Source organism: Panthera uncia (assembly GCF_023721935.1).
Source record: "Panthera uncia isolate 11264 chromosome A3 unlocalized genomic scaffold, Puncia_PCG_1.0 HiC_scaffold_12, whole genome shotgun sequence".
In the NCBI taxonomy this organism is placed as follows: Eukaryota; Metazoa; Chordata; class Mammalia; order Carnivora; family Felidae; genus Panthera; species Panthera uncia.
The window spans coordinates 8,978,211-8,990,947 of record NW_026057579.1 but is presented as its reverse complement, the minus strand read 5'-3'; the positions used below and the strand labels follow the sequence as shown (position 1 = coordinate 8,990,947).

The window sequence follows — 12,737 nt, the reverse complement described above, 5'->3', positions numbered from 1 at the left end:
GCATTGTTCTTAGACGTCTAGGATAAAAGGCATCTACCATGATGTTTCAAAACTTATAAATATATATGTGTTATGTGTGTATACATACATGTACATATATATGTATATATATATATAAGTATATATATGTGTGTATACATTTATATATGTATATATATATATATATAAGTATATATATGTGTGTATACATTTATATATGTATGTATGTAGGAATATCTGTCCAGTTCACTTGGGAAAATATCCCAGTGTAAATTGGGCTTGCCTAGTGAGGTATCTTGTTTGCTTCTCTTTTTTGGTAGCAGACACAAAATGAAGTTAACTGAAAAGATAATCTTTCTGCTGTCGGAAGCATTTACAAACCTGATCTGGCATGCTACACAAGTTTAGGGCTGCACAAATTCACAGAGGCTTTGGATGCAAATGTTTGGAAAAGTATCGACAGTGAACTATTTAGGAAACACACCCACCGGATAGGTCTAGGTACTGAGATGACTGAGCCAGGAGAAAAGAGTAAGAAACCATAATGTACCAAAGGACAGCATTATGTGATGAGCATGATAATTCCTTGTAGCTCTGGAATCTGCCCTGGAAACAAGGGATAAACTACACGACATTTCAGGCTCCCTTTCTGCACCAATATAAAATCTAGCATTACTCAAAAGTCCTGGTTACAACAAGAGTGATTAAATGCAGAAACATAATGTCATTCCTTTCTCAGAAGCATCATGCTGAGCACAAGTTGTCAGGTGCAAAAGAATATAGGTTCTATGATTCCCTTGATTTCAAATCCCCAAATAGGAAAAACTAATCACTAGTGACAGAAAAAGCAGATCCATGGCTGTCTGGGGCCAGTGATCTTGGGAAGATTTACTACAAAAGGCTGTGGAGAACATTTTAAGCTTGATGACCATGTTTTATATCTTCCTTTGGTCAGGCCGTGCATGTGTATACATTTGCTGAAATCCAGGGAAAAGTTCTGCACTTAAAATAAGTACATTTATTATATGTAAAACATACCTCATTAAAGTTAGTTTTTGAAATTGAAAGAAAAAAAAAAAAGAAAGAAACATGATATCATTCCCTGCACAAACAACAGCTAGGCAAGCTATTTGGATAATGCTCTAAGACATTATGTGGTCAGGTAAACCAAAACGATATATGTAAATCTCTTTCAAGAATCAAAGTACAAGCCCACAAATTCTCAACATAAATTGCCTCAGGAGGGGCTGCTCTGATGAAATTGAAAATGTCTCCTCCATATGTGCAGTTTCAGACTCCATAACATTTAAAGAAAATGTTCTAGAAGATAAAGTTGGCATGTAAAAAGCACGGGCAGAGGAATCAGTAATGATCAGAGCAAAACAATTCTAGAAGGCATCTTAATTTTCATATGGCTCATTTGCATTTGAAACACTAAGAATTCCTATCTCTCTTGCACGGAAATGTGTACATATTAAATTGCTTTCCACTTGAAAGAACATTTTCCTAAATGTTTGGAAGATGATCAAATTTTAACTGGAGGACTTGTTTTCTTCCATCAGGTGTGGGGGAGATGTGGCTTCCTGGTATGAGAGGCAACAGTTGATTCTAATAGCAGAACAAGACAAAAATAAGAAAGTAAATTGAAAAGAATTCCTATTTGTACAGTTTGATTTAAAGATGGTAAAACGAAAAGAATACACACGGTACAAAGATGTCAAAAGACATCAATTTTAAAACCAAATAGGGTTACCTTTCCAAGAATTGTGATATTCTGATACTTGGAAATTAGGTTCCATTACTTACTCTACGATTCTCATGGAGGTAGTTGATTTATTTCAGGATGTTCATTTTTGAGTATCCAGGCAGTGTTTAAAAGCTAGATGCCCACCAGCTGTTAGACAATAATTCCAAGAGTCTACATTCTACCTATCTCAAAATTTTAATTTTAGGATACTGGCAAAACAGTAAAGATTTAAAACCTCTTTCCTATACATTTAAAAAATTTCTAATGTTTATTTATTGAGAGAGAGAGACAGAGAGAGACAGAGACAAAGACAGAGACAGAGAGTGAGCAGGGGAGGGGCAGAGAAAGAAGGAGACCCAGAATCCAAAGCAGGCTCCAGGCTCTCAGCTGTCAGCACGGAGCCTGATGTGGGGCTCGAACTCACGAACAGCGATATCATGACCCGAGCCGAAGTCAGACGCTTAACCAACTGAGCCACCCAGGTGCCCCATACTATACATTTTAAACAAAATTTAGTCTTTAAGGAAATTGCTGGTCACTCATCAGAGATCTAGATGATATCCAGATAGGAATTTGAACTCACAAAATGAAACCACACTGAATGAAAAGATTTTCTTGAATTTTTAGTTTATTTTCTGATATGGTAAAATGTTTAGGCAAGAGGTGCATATCAGAAAGAAAACCGGAACTTGAAAGACATTCCTGTTGGGGCACCTCTGTGGCTCAGTCAGTTAAGCCTCCGACTTTGGCTCAGGTCACGATCTCACAGTTTGTGAGTTCGAGCCCCCAGTCAGGCTCTGTGCAGACTGCTGGGAGCCTGGAGCCTGCTTCGGATTCTGTGCCTCTCTGTGTCCCTCCTCTGTTCATGCTCTCTGTCTCTCTCTCAAAATAAATAAATAAACATTAAAAAAAAAAAAGGACAGGGGCGCCTGGGTGGCTCAGTCGGTTGGGTGTCCGACTTCAGCTCAGGTCACGATCTCGCGGTCAGTAGGTTCGAGCCCCGCGTCGGGCTCTGGGCTGACGGCTCAGAGCCTGGAGCCTGCTTCCGATTCTGTGTCTCCCTCTCTCTCTGCCCTTCCCCCATTCATGCTCTGTCTCTCTCTGTCTCAAAAATAAATAAACGTTAAAAAAATATTAAAAAAAAAAAAAAAAGGACAAAAGAAAGGAAGACATCCCTGTCTTTCTCTTGGCCTTGCCCTCCAGAGACTTTACCTGCTGGTGGAAGATGTTTAGGCTTGGTCTTAATAGTGGGTGCCCTAGAAAGGCTTTCTCATAAAGGGGACAGGACACAGTTGACTAAACACAGAGAACGTGAAGTAACTTCTGTATGTGCTGTTCTTCGTGCTTCTTCTCTTTTTGGACAAATAAAGTCCCTGAGCTGTATCAGCCAGGCTACAGGGTAATAAGGAATGGAAAACACTATGACCTGGAGACTTAGGAGCCCAGCATCCCTACCCGCTCGAGGCTGGTAGAACTTGAATCAGGAACCCAGGGGCGGGATGGAGCGGTGTTGCTGTTCACCCTCCCGGGTTAAGTGTGGGGAATCTGGTGAGCTGTTTGTAAGGCGACAGTGTTTTTACACACAGTTCACCCTGTATTTCAGACTGCCGCCTCAGACGTAGTTGAGCAAACCCTACTCTTTTGGTTAAGTAAAGTGTGCTGGGCTTGACTTGCAAACACATAACTTAAACAGTAAAAGGTAAAACGGTCTGTGTGGTAAAAATTGGGAAATCATCTTAACATGTCATCTTACTGATTGGCTTGGTTTTTCTCTCTCAACAAACTTCAATTTGCATGAGCCAAAGGCTGAAAACAACAAAACCTGCTTTCTCCCTTTACGGTAGACATGCTAAGGAGAAGATCAATGACCAATAAGTAGGTCAAAGGTGGAAGATTAAGTAAACACAGAATGGGATGATTGTCCGTCTGATCAATTGAGAATTACATCCTCACTTATGAATGAGCAGTGTTCATCTATTTACTTATCTGTTTATTTTGGATAATGTTTACCAAGTACTATGTGTGGGTCAGACATTGTTTTAGGTGCTGGGGACACAAGATGTAAAGTAAACCCCAAACCAAAACAAACTTACTTCCGTGGGGTTTATGTTTTAGCTTCAAGGTTTTTCTGGAACCGGGTAAAAGGTAGCCCCCTAATAAGCTGCAGAGTCACTGTCACGTTCCTCGTGTTATCTTACAATGTCGGCACATTTTGGGGTAAAATTTGGTTCCCAGGTGTTTGCATTTCTTCTCTGCCAGAGAGAAGTATCTGCCAGAGCTGTCCTTGATTTTGAGGAAAAGCCTAGGAAGGCGGACTTTGCTGCCTGCCATTGGTAAAAAGACAGGAAGAGTCAAGTTTCCCCTATGGTGTGTCTGGAGGCTACAGAAGGTTCCAGATTCCTCTGCGATGTTGACATTCAGTCCTGCTGTAATCTGGGTTTTATTGTACGAAGTTGTTGTATTTCGGGTACACGATCTGGCAGGTGAGCTATCCAATAGGTGAGCTATCTAATCAGTGTAGCTAAAAGTTGATTCAAGTGTATTTGGAATAAGATTCTGCAATGATCTGGGTGTTTTCGTAGTTTTATGGTTTTATTATGCCAATCACTGAAATGTACTAAGATAAACAAATACAACTAAACCAGTGCAAACAAAGGTCTTGGTGTCCACCTGGTCTGACTTTGAAAGATAGAAAGGAAAAAAAGAATCATTTTTATAGCATTTTAACTTTTGAACAGAGGTACCTGCTGACGTCTTCTGTTCCTTCCTTCATTGCGTGCTTTTCTTTTAATTTGGTCCTCTCGAAAAGAATCAAAGTAGGGGCTCTCCAGGAGTTGGGCACAGGTTAATCTGTCATCAGGATTCATCTTCAGACACTCCTTTGGAAGAAAAGAAAAAAGGTATTAGAATTTTGTTGCTATTTTCTTACTGTGCCCCCAAACTGAATAACTTATTAAGAGCAAATAGGAGTTTACAAAATCTTCAAGTTTGTGTACCATCAAGTACTCGAAACTTGTTAATAACTAGAATTGCTTTTCTTTTGTCATTCCAAAGTCTTTTGAGGGTAGAAATGAACATCTGGGGTCTCTGGAAGGGGGTGACAGGTAGATCAGGTGTTTCTACCAATGACAGCTCTTCATCACTCGTCAAAGCAAATAGTTTGTGAGACACTTCATGTGTGATTCCGAGTATGATCCCGGGACCAGCAGCATCAGTGTTACGTGGGAACTTGTAAATGTAGTTCCTGCTGAATCAAAAGCACTGGGGGTGGGGTCTAACCATCTGCATTTGAGAAGCCCTGATACCTGCTCAAGTTTGAGAGCCATTGGTTTAGGGGGACAGCTGAAGTATTAGTCTTAGTAACGAAACAAACCTAAAATCTGGATAATTGGTATATATATTCATATAGGAATAACTAGAGGCAAAAAGGAAAATGTAGCACCATCACCCTTTATACGAGAGGCTACTAGAAGCCTCTCGCTTTGCCTTCAAGAGTGGGGAGGACTCTGGCAGCCGTGGGGTTGGTAGAATCCTGACACAAAGATTTTCTTCAAAAAGCCGTGATACTACTTGAGTACTCAGAGAATGGGACTTTTCCCATGAAGAAAGACAGATTATGATCTATAAAGAACTAGAGCAGCCTCAGATCACCGAGGCACAGGAGACCTGAAATTTCTTGCCTTGTGACCGTACTAGAGAAGTAAAATCTATCAATCCAATGGGCTTAGTTTTGAGGCATAATTGCATTGACTGAGGCTACCCCAGCTTGGGCTGCTCTGTGGTGTCTGTTCCTTCCTAACCCCGGCTGACCTCAGGTCTCTGAGATCCCTGCAAATGCCACTACCCCTACAGTCTCAATTGCCCTTCAGAGCCGCCTGATTGGACCTGGTTTTAAGAAACAACCCTGCTTGGCATAATTAGATTCTCCTGTCCCTACTTGCAGGGCCACTACTTGCTCCAAGCAGACCCCCTCCCCCCATCCCACCCCCAAGTTAATGATCCATGCCATAATTAAGTCTAGCTACTACTGGGAGTCTGTCTCCTCAAACCCTAACGCTGTCAGGACTATAACCAGCACAGAAGGACAACTTTGAATGTAAACTGTGGGAGTCTCTATTTCTTTATCACTTCATTCTGGCATTTGCCTCCACCATTCCACTTAAGTGGCTCTTGTTATCCACATCTATGATCTCTATCTACACTTGTATATCCTTAAGTCCAATAGGTAGCTTGTGTTCTCATCTCCATGGTGTTAGACACTACTGACCATATCCTCCTCCTTGAAACTCCCTTTGGCTTCTCTGATGCCTCCCTTTCCTTCCTCCTACCTCATGACCACCACTGTTCAAACCAACCTGTGTTGACTTACCTTCTACTCTGCAATGGGTGGATGGGATTCCTTAATGCTCCCCTGTCTCCTTACCTGTTTCTAGCTGATTTTAAATGGTTTCAATTATTAAGGTTTACCAGAGACTTCCATGTGTATAGTTCTGGTCCAGACCTCTCCTTTGAACTCCAGACCCACATATGCAATGGCCTACTTAACATTTCTGATTTATCTCAGGGGCACTGCTACGGGTTGAACTGTGTTCCCCCAAACTGTGTTGAAGTCCTAACCCCCCAGTGTCTCACTGTGTGCCCTTATTTGGAAATAGGGTCTTTGCAAATGTAAATAGTTAAGATGAGGCCATAATGGAATAGGGTGGGCCCTACTCCAACGGAATTGTGTTCTTGTAAGAGGCAAGACAGCGCAAAGACAGACGTAGAGAGAGCACCAGAAGACAGGGGCCAAGACTGGAGTTCTGCTGTCACAAGCTCAAGAATGTCTGGAACATCCACCCTGAAAGTTTCAGAAAGAGCATGGCCCTTTATGAAGCCGGTAAAGGCCAGGAACGATCCACCCTGAAAGTTTCAGAAAGAGCATGGCCCTGTTAACATCTTGGTTTGAGACTTCTAGTCTCCAGAAGAGTAAGAATAAATTTCTGCTGCTTGCGGCCACCCAGCTTGTGGTACTTGGCTACAACAGTCCTAGGAAACTGGTACACATAGCTTACATTCGCTGCCCTCTACTCTATTTACTCCCCAGATCTGAATCATAACTGAGTCTTACCAGTTTTACTTCCAATCATGCGTTGAATTCATTCATTTTCTTTAGTGGGCTTTCAATCTGTTGAAATCTAGTCTACTAAATACCTACGGGTTTTTACTATAAAGAATATTTTTAGAGGGGCACCTGGGTGGCTCAGTCAGTTGAGCGTTCGACTTCAGCTCAGGTCATGATCTCACGGTTTGTGGGTTTGAGCCCCGTGTCGGGCTCTGTACTGACAGTTCAGAGCCTGGAGCCTGCTTCGGATTCCATGTCTCCTTCTCTCTCTGCCCCTCTCCCACTTGTGCTCTGTCTCTCTCTGTCTCTCAAAAATAAATAAATGTAAAAAAAATTTTTTTAATAAAGAATATTTTTAGATTCTAAGATGAGGCTGTTAATGCTGAGCTGTTCCATGGGGCCTGGGCTAGAATGATGTCCTGTTTTGTTAGTTTTAGGAGCCGTGCGATGAACTGGGTGGAGTTGAGGCTTCTGAGTTGTTGACTGCCTGGGTTAATGACTTTCTACGTACCAAGAGGCTGATGAATTCTCAGAGGTGTTCCCTGATCAGAGTGTTCCCAACCTGGGAAAGGTTTTAAAGATGAGGGACGAGAAATTGGAACTGCAAAGTACATGTCAGGATCCTTTTCTCGAAACTTCAAATTTCACAGAAAACCCTTAAAAATATTTCCAAGAGTCGACAGACTTCTTTGACCAGATTAAACTGATAGAGTGACAGGATGTTATGCCTATGAAAGCAACTGGGAAATAAATAATCCAGTGTCTATTGTGTCTCATAATGAAGAGAACACAAGAACTCTGCCATAGATTGGCCACTGCAGGCCACCACTGACTTTGGCATAGTCATTGGCTGGCACTTCATCCATCTGAGCAGCCGCCTGCATAGATGATGGCCTCGTTCCATGGGATAATGACTTGTTATGGCAGCTGGTATTTATTTGTTGTAAAAGATGTCTCAATTGCAATTAGTGAAAGAAAGCCTTCCTTCATCTAACCTGGGGCAGGTGTCTAGGAGATAGGGTGTGACCCACAGAACAGCACAATCCTTGATGCACTTAGAGAATCCTTGGATCTCAGGTCAGACATTACAGGTATAAATCAAATGGCTCAGTGACAAAACCAGCTTCATCCAGAATCTTGGGCAGGGCAACAGAGTACTTCACCTTTGGAGCTGAGGACAGGGATCTGTCCTATACCTTGCGAGTTTTTCTGCCCTGGAGTTGCAGGGCAACTTAAGTTTTCTCTCTGGTTAGTTAGAGGAGTAACCAGAACAAGGCTTGGCCTGCACCTCAGAATGGGTTGGGTTTACAGTGCTTGACAGACACCCTCCCTGCAGGAGGTTTTGTTAAATTGCAGGTGGGTCAGAACAACCTGTCCAGAACAAGGTTGGGGAACTGGACTTCTAGGGCAGGGCCTGCGGAGTGCTGAGTTAAGGCAGGTCAGAGCAGTGAGGCAGACAGAAGGCAGCTGAGGGCCAGTGAAGCAGTGGTAAAGGCAAGTCTGAGGCGTCAGGCTCTCAGGAGGACTCAGACCAGAGGCATCCAGCACCCTGGATAGCACCTTGGCAGCGACCAACACTAGCACAATGGCTAGTCTACAAAATGGATGCTAGGTCATTCAGATGGTTCTACCTTCTAGATCAGATGATTTCCAAGCTAGGCTGTAAATCATAATCACCTACGGGGATGTTTAAAGATACCAATTCCAAGGCCCTATTCATAGAGATTCTACTTTGGTAAATCTGAGGTTAGATACTGGAATGTATATTTTTAAAAAGCTCATTCTGATGAGTAGTCATTCTGATGAATAGTATTGAAGCCACGGCTATAGATAGAATTTAATTGGTTGTTAAAGATAGATATCCTTACTGATATCTCCATCTGTATCCCACTAAGAGCTTTTAGAATCCATGGTGGATGTAAGAGTCACACCTTCTAGCATTGGATCCTTTGGTCAAGCATGAATGGCAGACTCGTAATAGGTGAATTTCTTCTGCTTTTTATTAGAATTCATCCTTTGACTATTTCTTTTGGGCATAGTGTAGGGGCTATTTCTGGTGTCTGCATGTCTTCTGTGTTTTCCTGATCTACTAATTTTTTTAAATGATCTTAAATTGTATTTAACCCAGTGTATCCAAAACATTATCAGTTCAACATGTAATTAATATCCTAAAGATTCTTAATGAAATATTTAATATTATTTTAGAGTTATTTTCATAGAAATCTAGTACATCTTCATTCTAATTAGCCATATTACAAGTGCTCAATAGTAATATGTAGCTGGTGACTACTATCTTGGACAGTACAATTCTAGACCTTCAAATTTAAGGAGTACATTCATCCTCATAAATTTCTATAGTCTGAATATACTGACTTAATAGTAAATTTCCTAATAAATGCAAAAGAAGTAATGGTGTTCATCACAGCAAACACTAATTATACTCTTTTGTCTTCAACTAGTTTTAATGGACATGTTAGAAAGATTACAGCTTCAACTACTGATGTTCCTTTAACTGTAATTATTTTACAGTTCCTTATTATTTTCCATGACTACATCCTACCTTGGCATTATTTGCCCTACCATCAACCCCTCCCAGAATTACCAGCTTCAATTATTACAATTAACAGTCAATAATGGTTATACTTGATTCTTAAGTACCTTCATGAAATTCAAAGACATGGGATGAGCTTCTGAAAACTTTTCTTCAAGAGTTTCCTAGAAAACAAAATAAAGAATTTCAATGTTACACAACAACAAAGTTATATTTAGTTTTGAAAACATTAGCAATAAGAACACTTTGGTGAAAGACTTTCCCCCATAGGTTAGATGGTTCCTTTTAAGGATTTTTAAAAAGTCCTGTTTTTATATAATTTTGCACTGTAGTGTAAAGGTTTAAAAAGCAAAAGTTGGAATTATTTTCTTAATTTCACAATGTCTTACAATTGATGCTTTATAAATGTGACCTTCAAATGTCCCTGAAATCCTACAACAGTATTTTGTTTTATTTTATTTTTTCTACAACAGTACTTTAATATCTGATCTGTGCCAGATCTGTTACAGGGACCCTTTGTGCATTAATGCAAATATGTTGAGTTACATGTGTGAGAACTACAGAGAGCGACAGAATGAGGGACCCTGGGTGGCTCAGTTGGTTAAGTGTCTGATTCTTGATTTTGGCTCAGGTCATGATCTCCTGGTGGTGAGATAGAGCCCTGCCTCAGACTCCACGCATGGATCCTGCTTGGGATTCTCTCCCTCTCCTCTCTCTTTGCTCCTCCCTCACTTGTGAGCACACTCCCTCCGTCTCTCCCTCAAAATAAAAACTTTTTTTATATTTATTTAAAAAATAAATTTTAAACATTTTTTTAAATGTTTAAAAAATAAAAAAAATGTAAAAATAAATTTTAAACACATTTTAAAAAACTTAAAAAAAAAGCAACAGAATGCTAAACATAAAATTCAGGATAGTAGGGAGGGAAGAGGATGGGATTGAGGGAGGAGCACCTGGGGAAGGGTAAGCTTCAAAGATAAACGGTAATAGTGCCCTTTAACGAGGCAGCGTGTACTTGTGAATGTGTATTTCATTCTTTAAAATTAAATACATTATATAAATATTCCTCTGTAATTCAACCTCTAGCCTTGTTAATTCAATTTTAACCTTTTGCTGTATTTCTTAAAAGCTTTAACAAATATAAAAAAGAAATCTAGTATGTATGTATGCGTCTATATCTATAACTATATCTATATCTATATCTATATCTATATCTATATCTGTATCTATATCTATATCTCGAAGTATTATATGAAATACCAAATCTAAAATAGAAGGGTGGCTAGAGAGAGAGTTGGGACCATTCAAACCTCAGATTGTTCACATGTGCCATAAATCATGAAGTGGCTTTCCAGATCACCCCACCCCTGCACCCCTCTTGTACCAACACAGCCTGAATGTGGGCACACACCTCTTGCCCTTTCATCCTATGGGCAGAATTTAAACCACATGGAGCTTTAAAAACCATAGGCTACACTTAGGTAACACAGGTAGGAAATCAATGTCTATAGAGAATAAGAGGGTCAAGTCATTGACACATTCCCAAACAAAGGCAGAGACCACAGCAAGAGCCTAGCAGTGATCAATGTGGTTCGGAGTTTTGATTTGGACACAATGAGGATCACTTTGTAGAAGGACTTTCCAAGTGAAAATATCTGCTATGGAGAAATGGGTTTTATTGATTTGGGCTTTGTTTTACAAGCTGAAAAAATAGAGGCTGCATGTTTTCAAAATAGAGAAGATGACAGTAAGTACCTAACGGTAGGTAAGTACTGTTTAACAGAAAGGTACTAAGTGTTTTGACTAAAAGGATCAAGGTGATGGGGTGCCTGGGTGGCTCAGTCGGTTAAGCGTCCGACTTCAGCTCGGGTCATGACCTCGCGGTCCGTGAGTTCGAGCCCCACATCGGGCTCTGTGCTGTCAGCTCAGAGCCTGGAGCCTGCTTCGGGTTCTGTGTCTCCCTCTCTTTCTCTCTACTCCTCCTCCACTCACATCCTGTCTCTCTCTTTCTCTGTGTCAAAAATAAATAAACATTAAAAAAAAAGGATCAAGGTGTTTATGTAAGGAATTAAATATACTTTCACTTCAGATTTAACTGTGAGTTTAACTTAGGGCAAGTAGGCTTTTAAAGCATTCTCTTGGTTTATATCTGTAGCTTTACAGAACTTCTTTGATCCGTGTCAGTGTGTTCTAGAAGGAAAACAGGAGCCAAAAGTATACATATTTTTAAAAATCCCCCTTTAGAGAAGGCTGCAACACAAATAATAAAATATCCAAAATTGAGCAAGTTTACCATGTCTCCCGGTTCAGGAATACTGATGCCATGGAAAAACTGGTTACTTTTGAAGATAGATTGATGTCTTGGGATTAGTTTTCCTGTAAAATACAAACCATGTAACTCATGATAAATTTAATAAAAATAAAAGTGTTTAAATGGTTAACTTCTGAGGTCCAGATGTACCAGAAATGCTGAGCCTGATTGTTCCTTTCAGGTTGGGGAGGTCTGAACCGCTACAAAATCCTGCCTTCTCAGGGGAGGTCAGTTCTCCGTGCACCTCTCTTTGCCCTTCATCTCCCACCACGAGAGGAGGTAGGAAACCCATGCTGAGGGCTCTACACACGTGATCTCATAACAATCTACAGTAGTTGCTATTTTTCACCTCCACTGCACCAGTGAGGAAAACGAGGCTCAGAAGTTTAGTAACCCCGGGGCACCTGGGTGGCTCAGTCGGTGAAGCGTCTGACTCTTGGTTTCAGCTCAGGTCATGATCTCACAGTTTGTGGGATCGAGCTCCACGTGGGGCTCTCTGCTGACAGCATGGAGCCTGCTTGGGATTCTCTCTTACCCTCTCTCTCTCTGCCCCTCTCCCACTTGGGTGCATGCTCTCTCTCTCTCTCTCTCTCAAAATAAATAAATAAACTTACAAAAAAGAAGTTTAATAACCTGTCTAAAGTCACATGGTCATTAAAAGACCCAGGATTCGAACTCAAGTCTGTCTAATGATTGCATCAGGTAAATTTCCACACGCCTTTCAGGAAATCAGTCAGACAATATATACCTAAGGTATATACACACCTAAGGTGTGGCCTGTGGTGACATTCTCCCCCACAGTTTTCATGCTGTAGAATTCTCCAGAAGGATGTGTTGGAACCAAACAGGGACGTGCATCAGACCAAACAGCAGTGGTCCCATCGCCCAGCAGCCAGACTGCCAGGAGAGCCTGCGGCAAAGGAACACGGAAATGCCCATCTTGTGTGTGCATGTACCGCTTTCCTTGCATCCATGCTGTTGGTGTGAAAAGCCACAGCCCCCCTTCTGGCTGATGTCCTCTTCCACCTGCCACGGATGCTGACAC

General features: G+C 41.0%; 1 protein-coding gene across 2 annotated transcripts in view; it reads right to left on the bottom strand.

Moving 5' to 3' along the window:
- Nucleotides 1-213: 213 nt before the first annotated feature.
- Nucleotides 214-12,737, bottom strand: part of CDKL4 (cyclin dependent kinase like 4) — a 48,468-nt gene continuing 35,944 nt past the window's right edge. For both annotated transcript variants that reach the window (XM_049652250.1, XM_049652251.1), the window contains 4 exons: nucleotides 11,675-11,757; nucleotides 9,489-9,545; nucleotides 4,471-4,605; nucleotides 214-1,587 (listed from right to left, as the gene is read on the bottom strand). In XM_049652250.1, coding sequence (XP_049508207.1) covers nucleotides 1,486-1,587; nucleotides 4,471-4,605; nucleotides 9,489-9,545; nucleotides 11,675-11,757 — 377 coding nt within the window. In that variant the 3' untranslated portion in view covers nucleotides 214-1,485. The remainder of the gene's footprint in view (nucleotides 1,588-4,470; nucleotides 4,606-9,488; nucleotides 9,546-11,674; nucleotides 11,758-12,737) is intronic.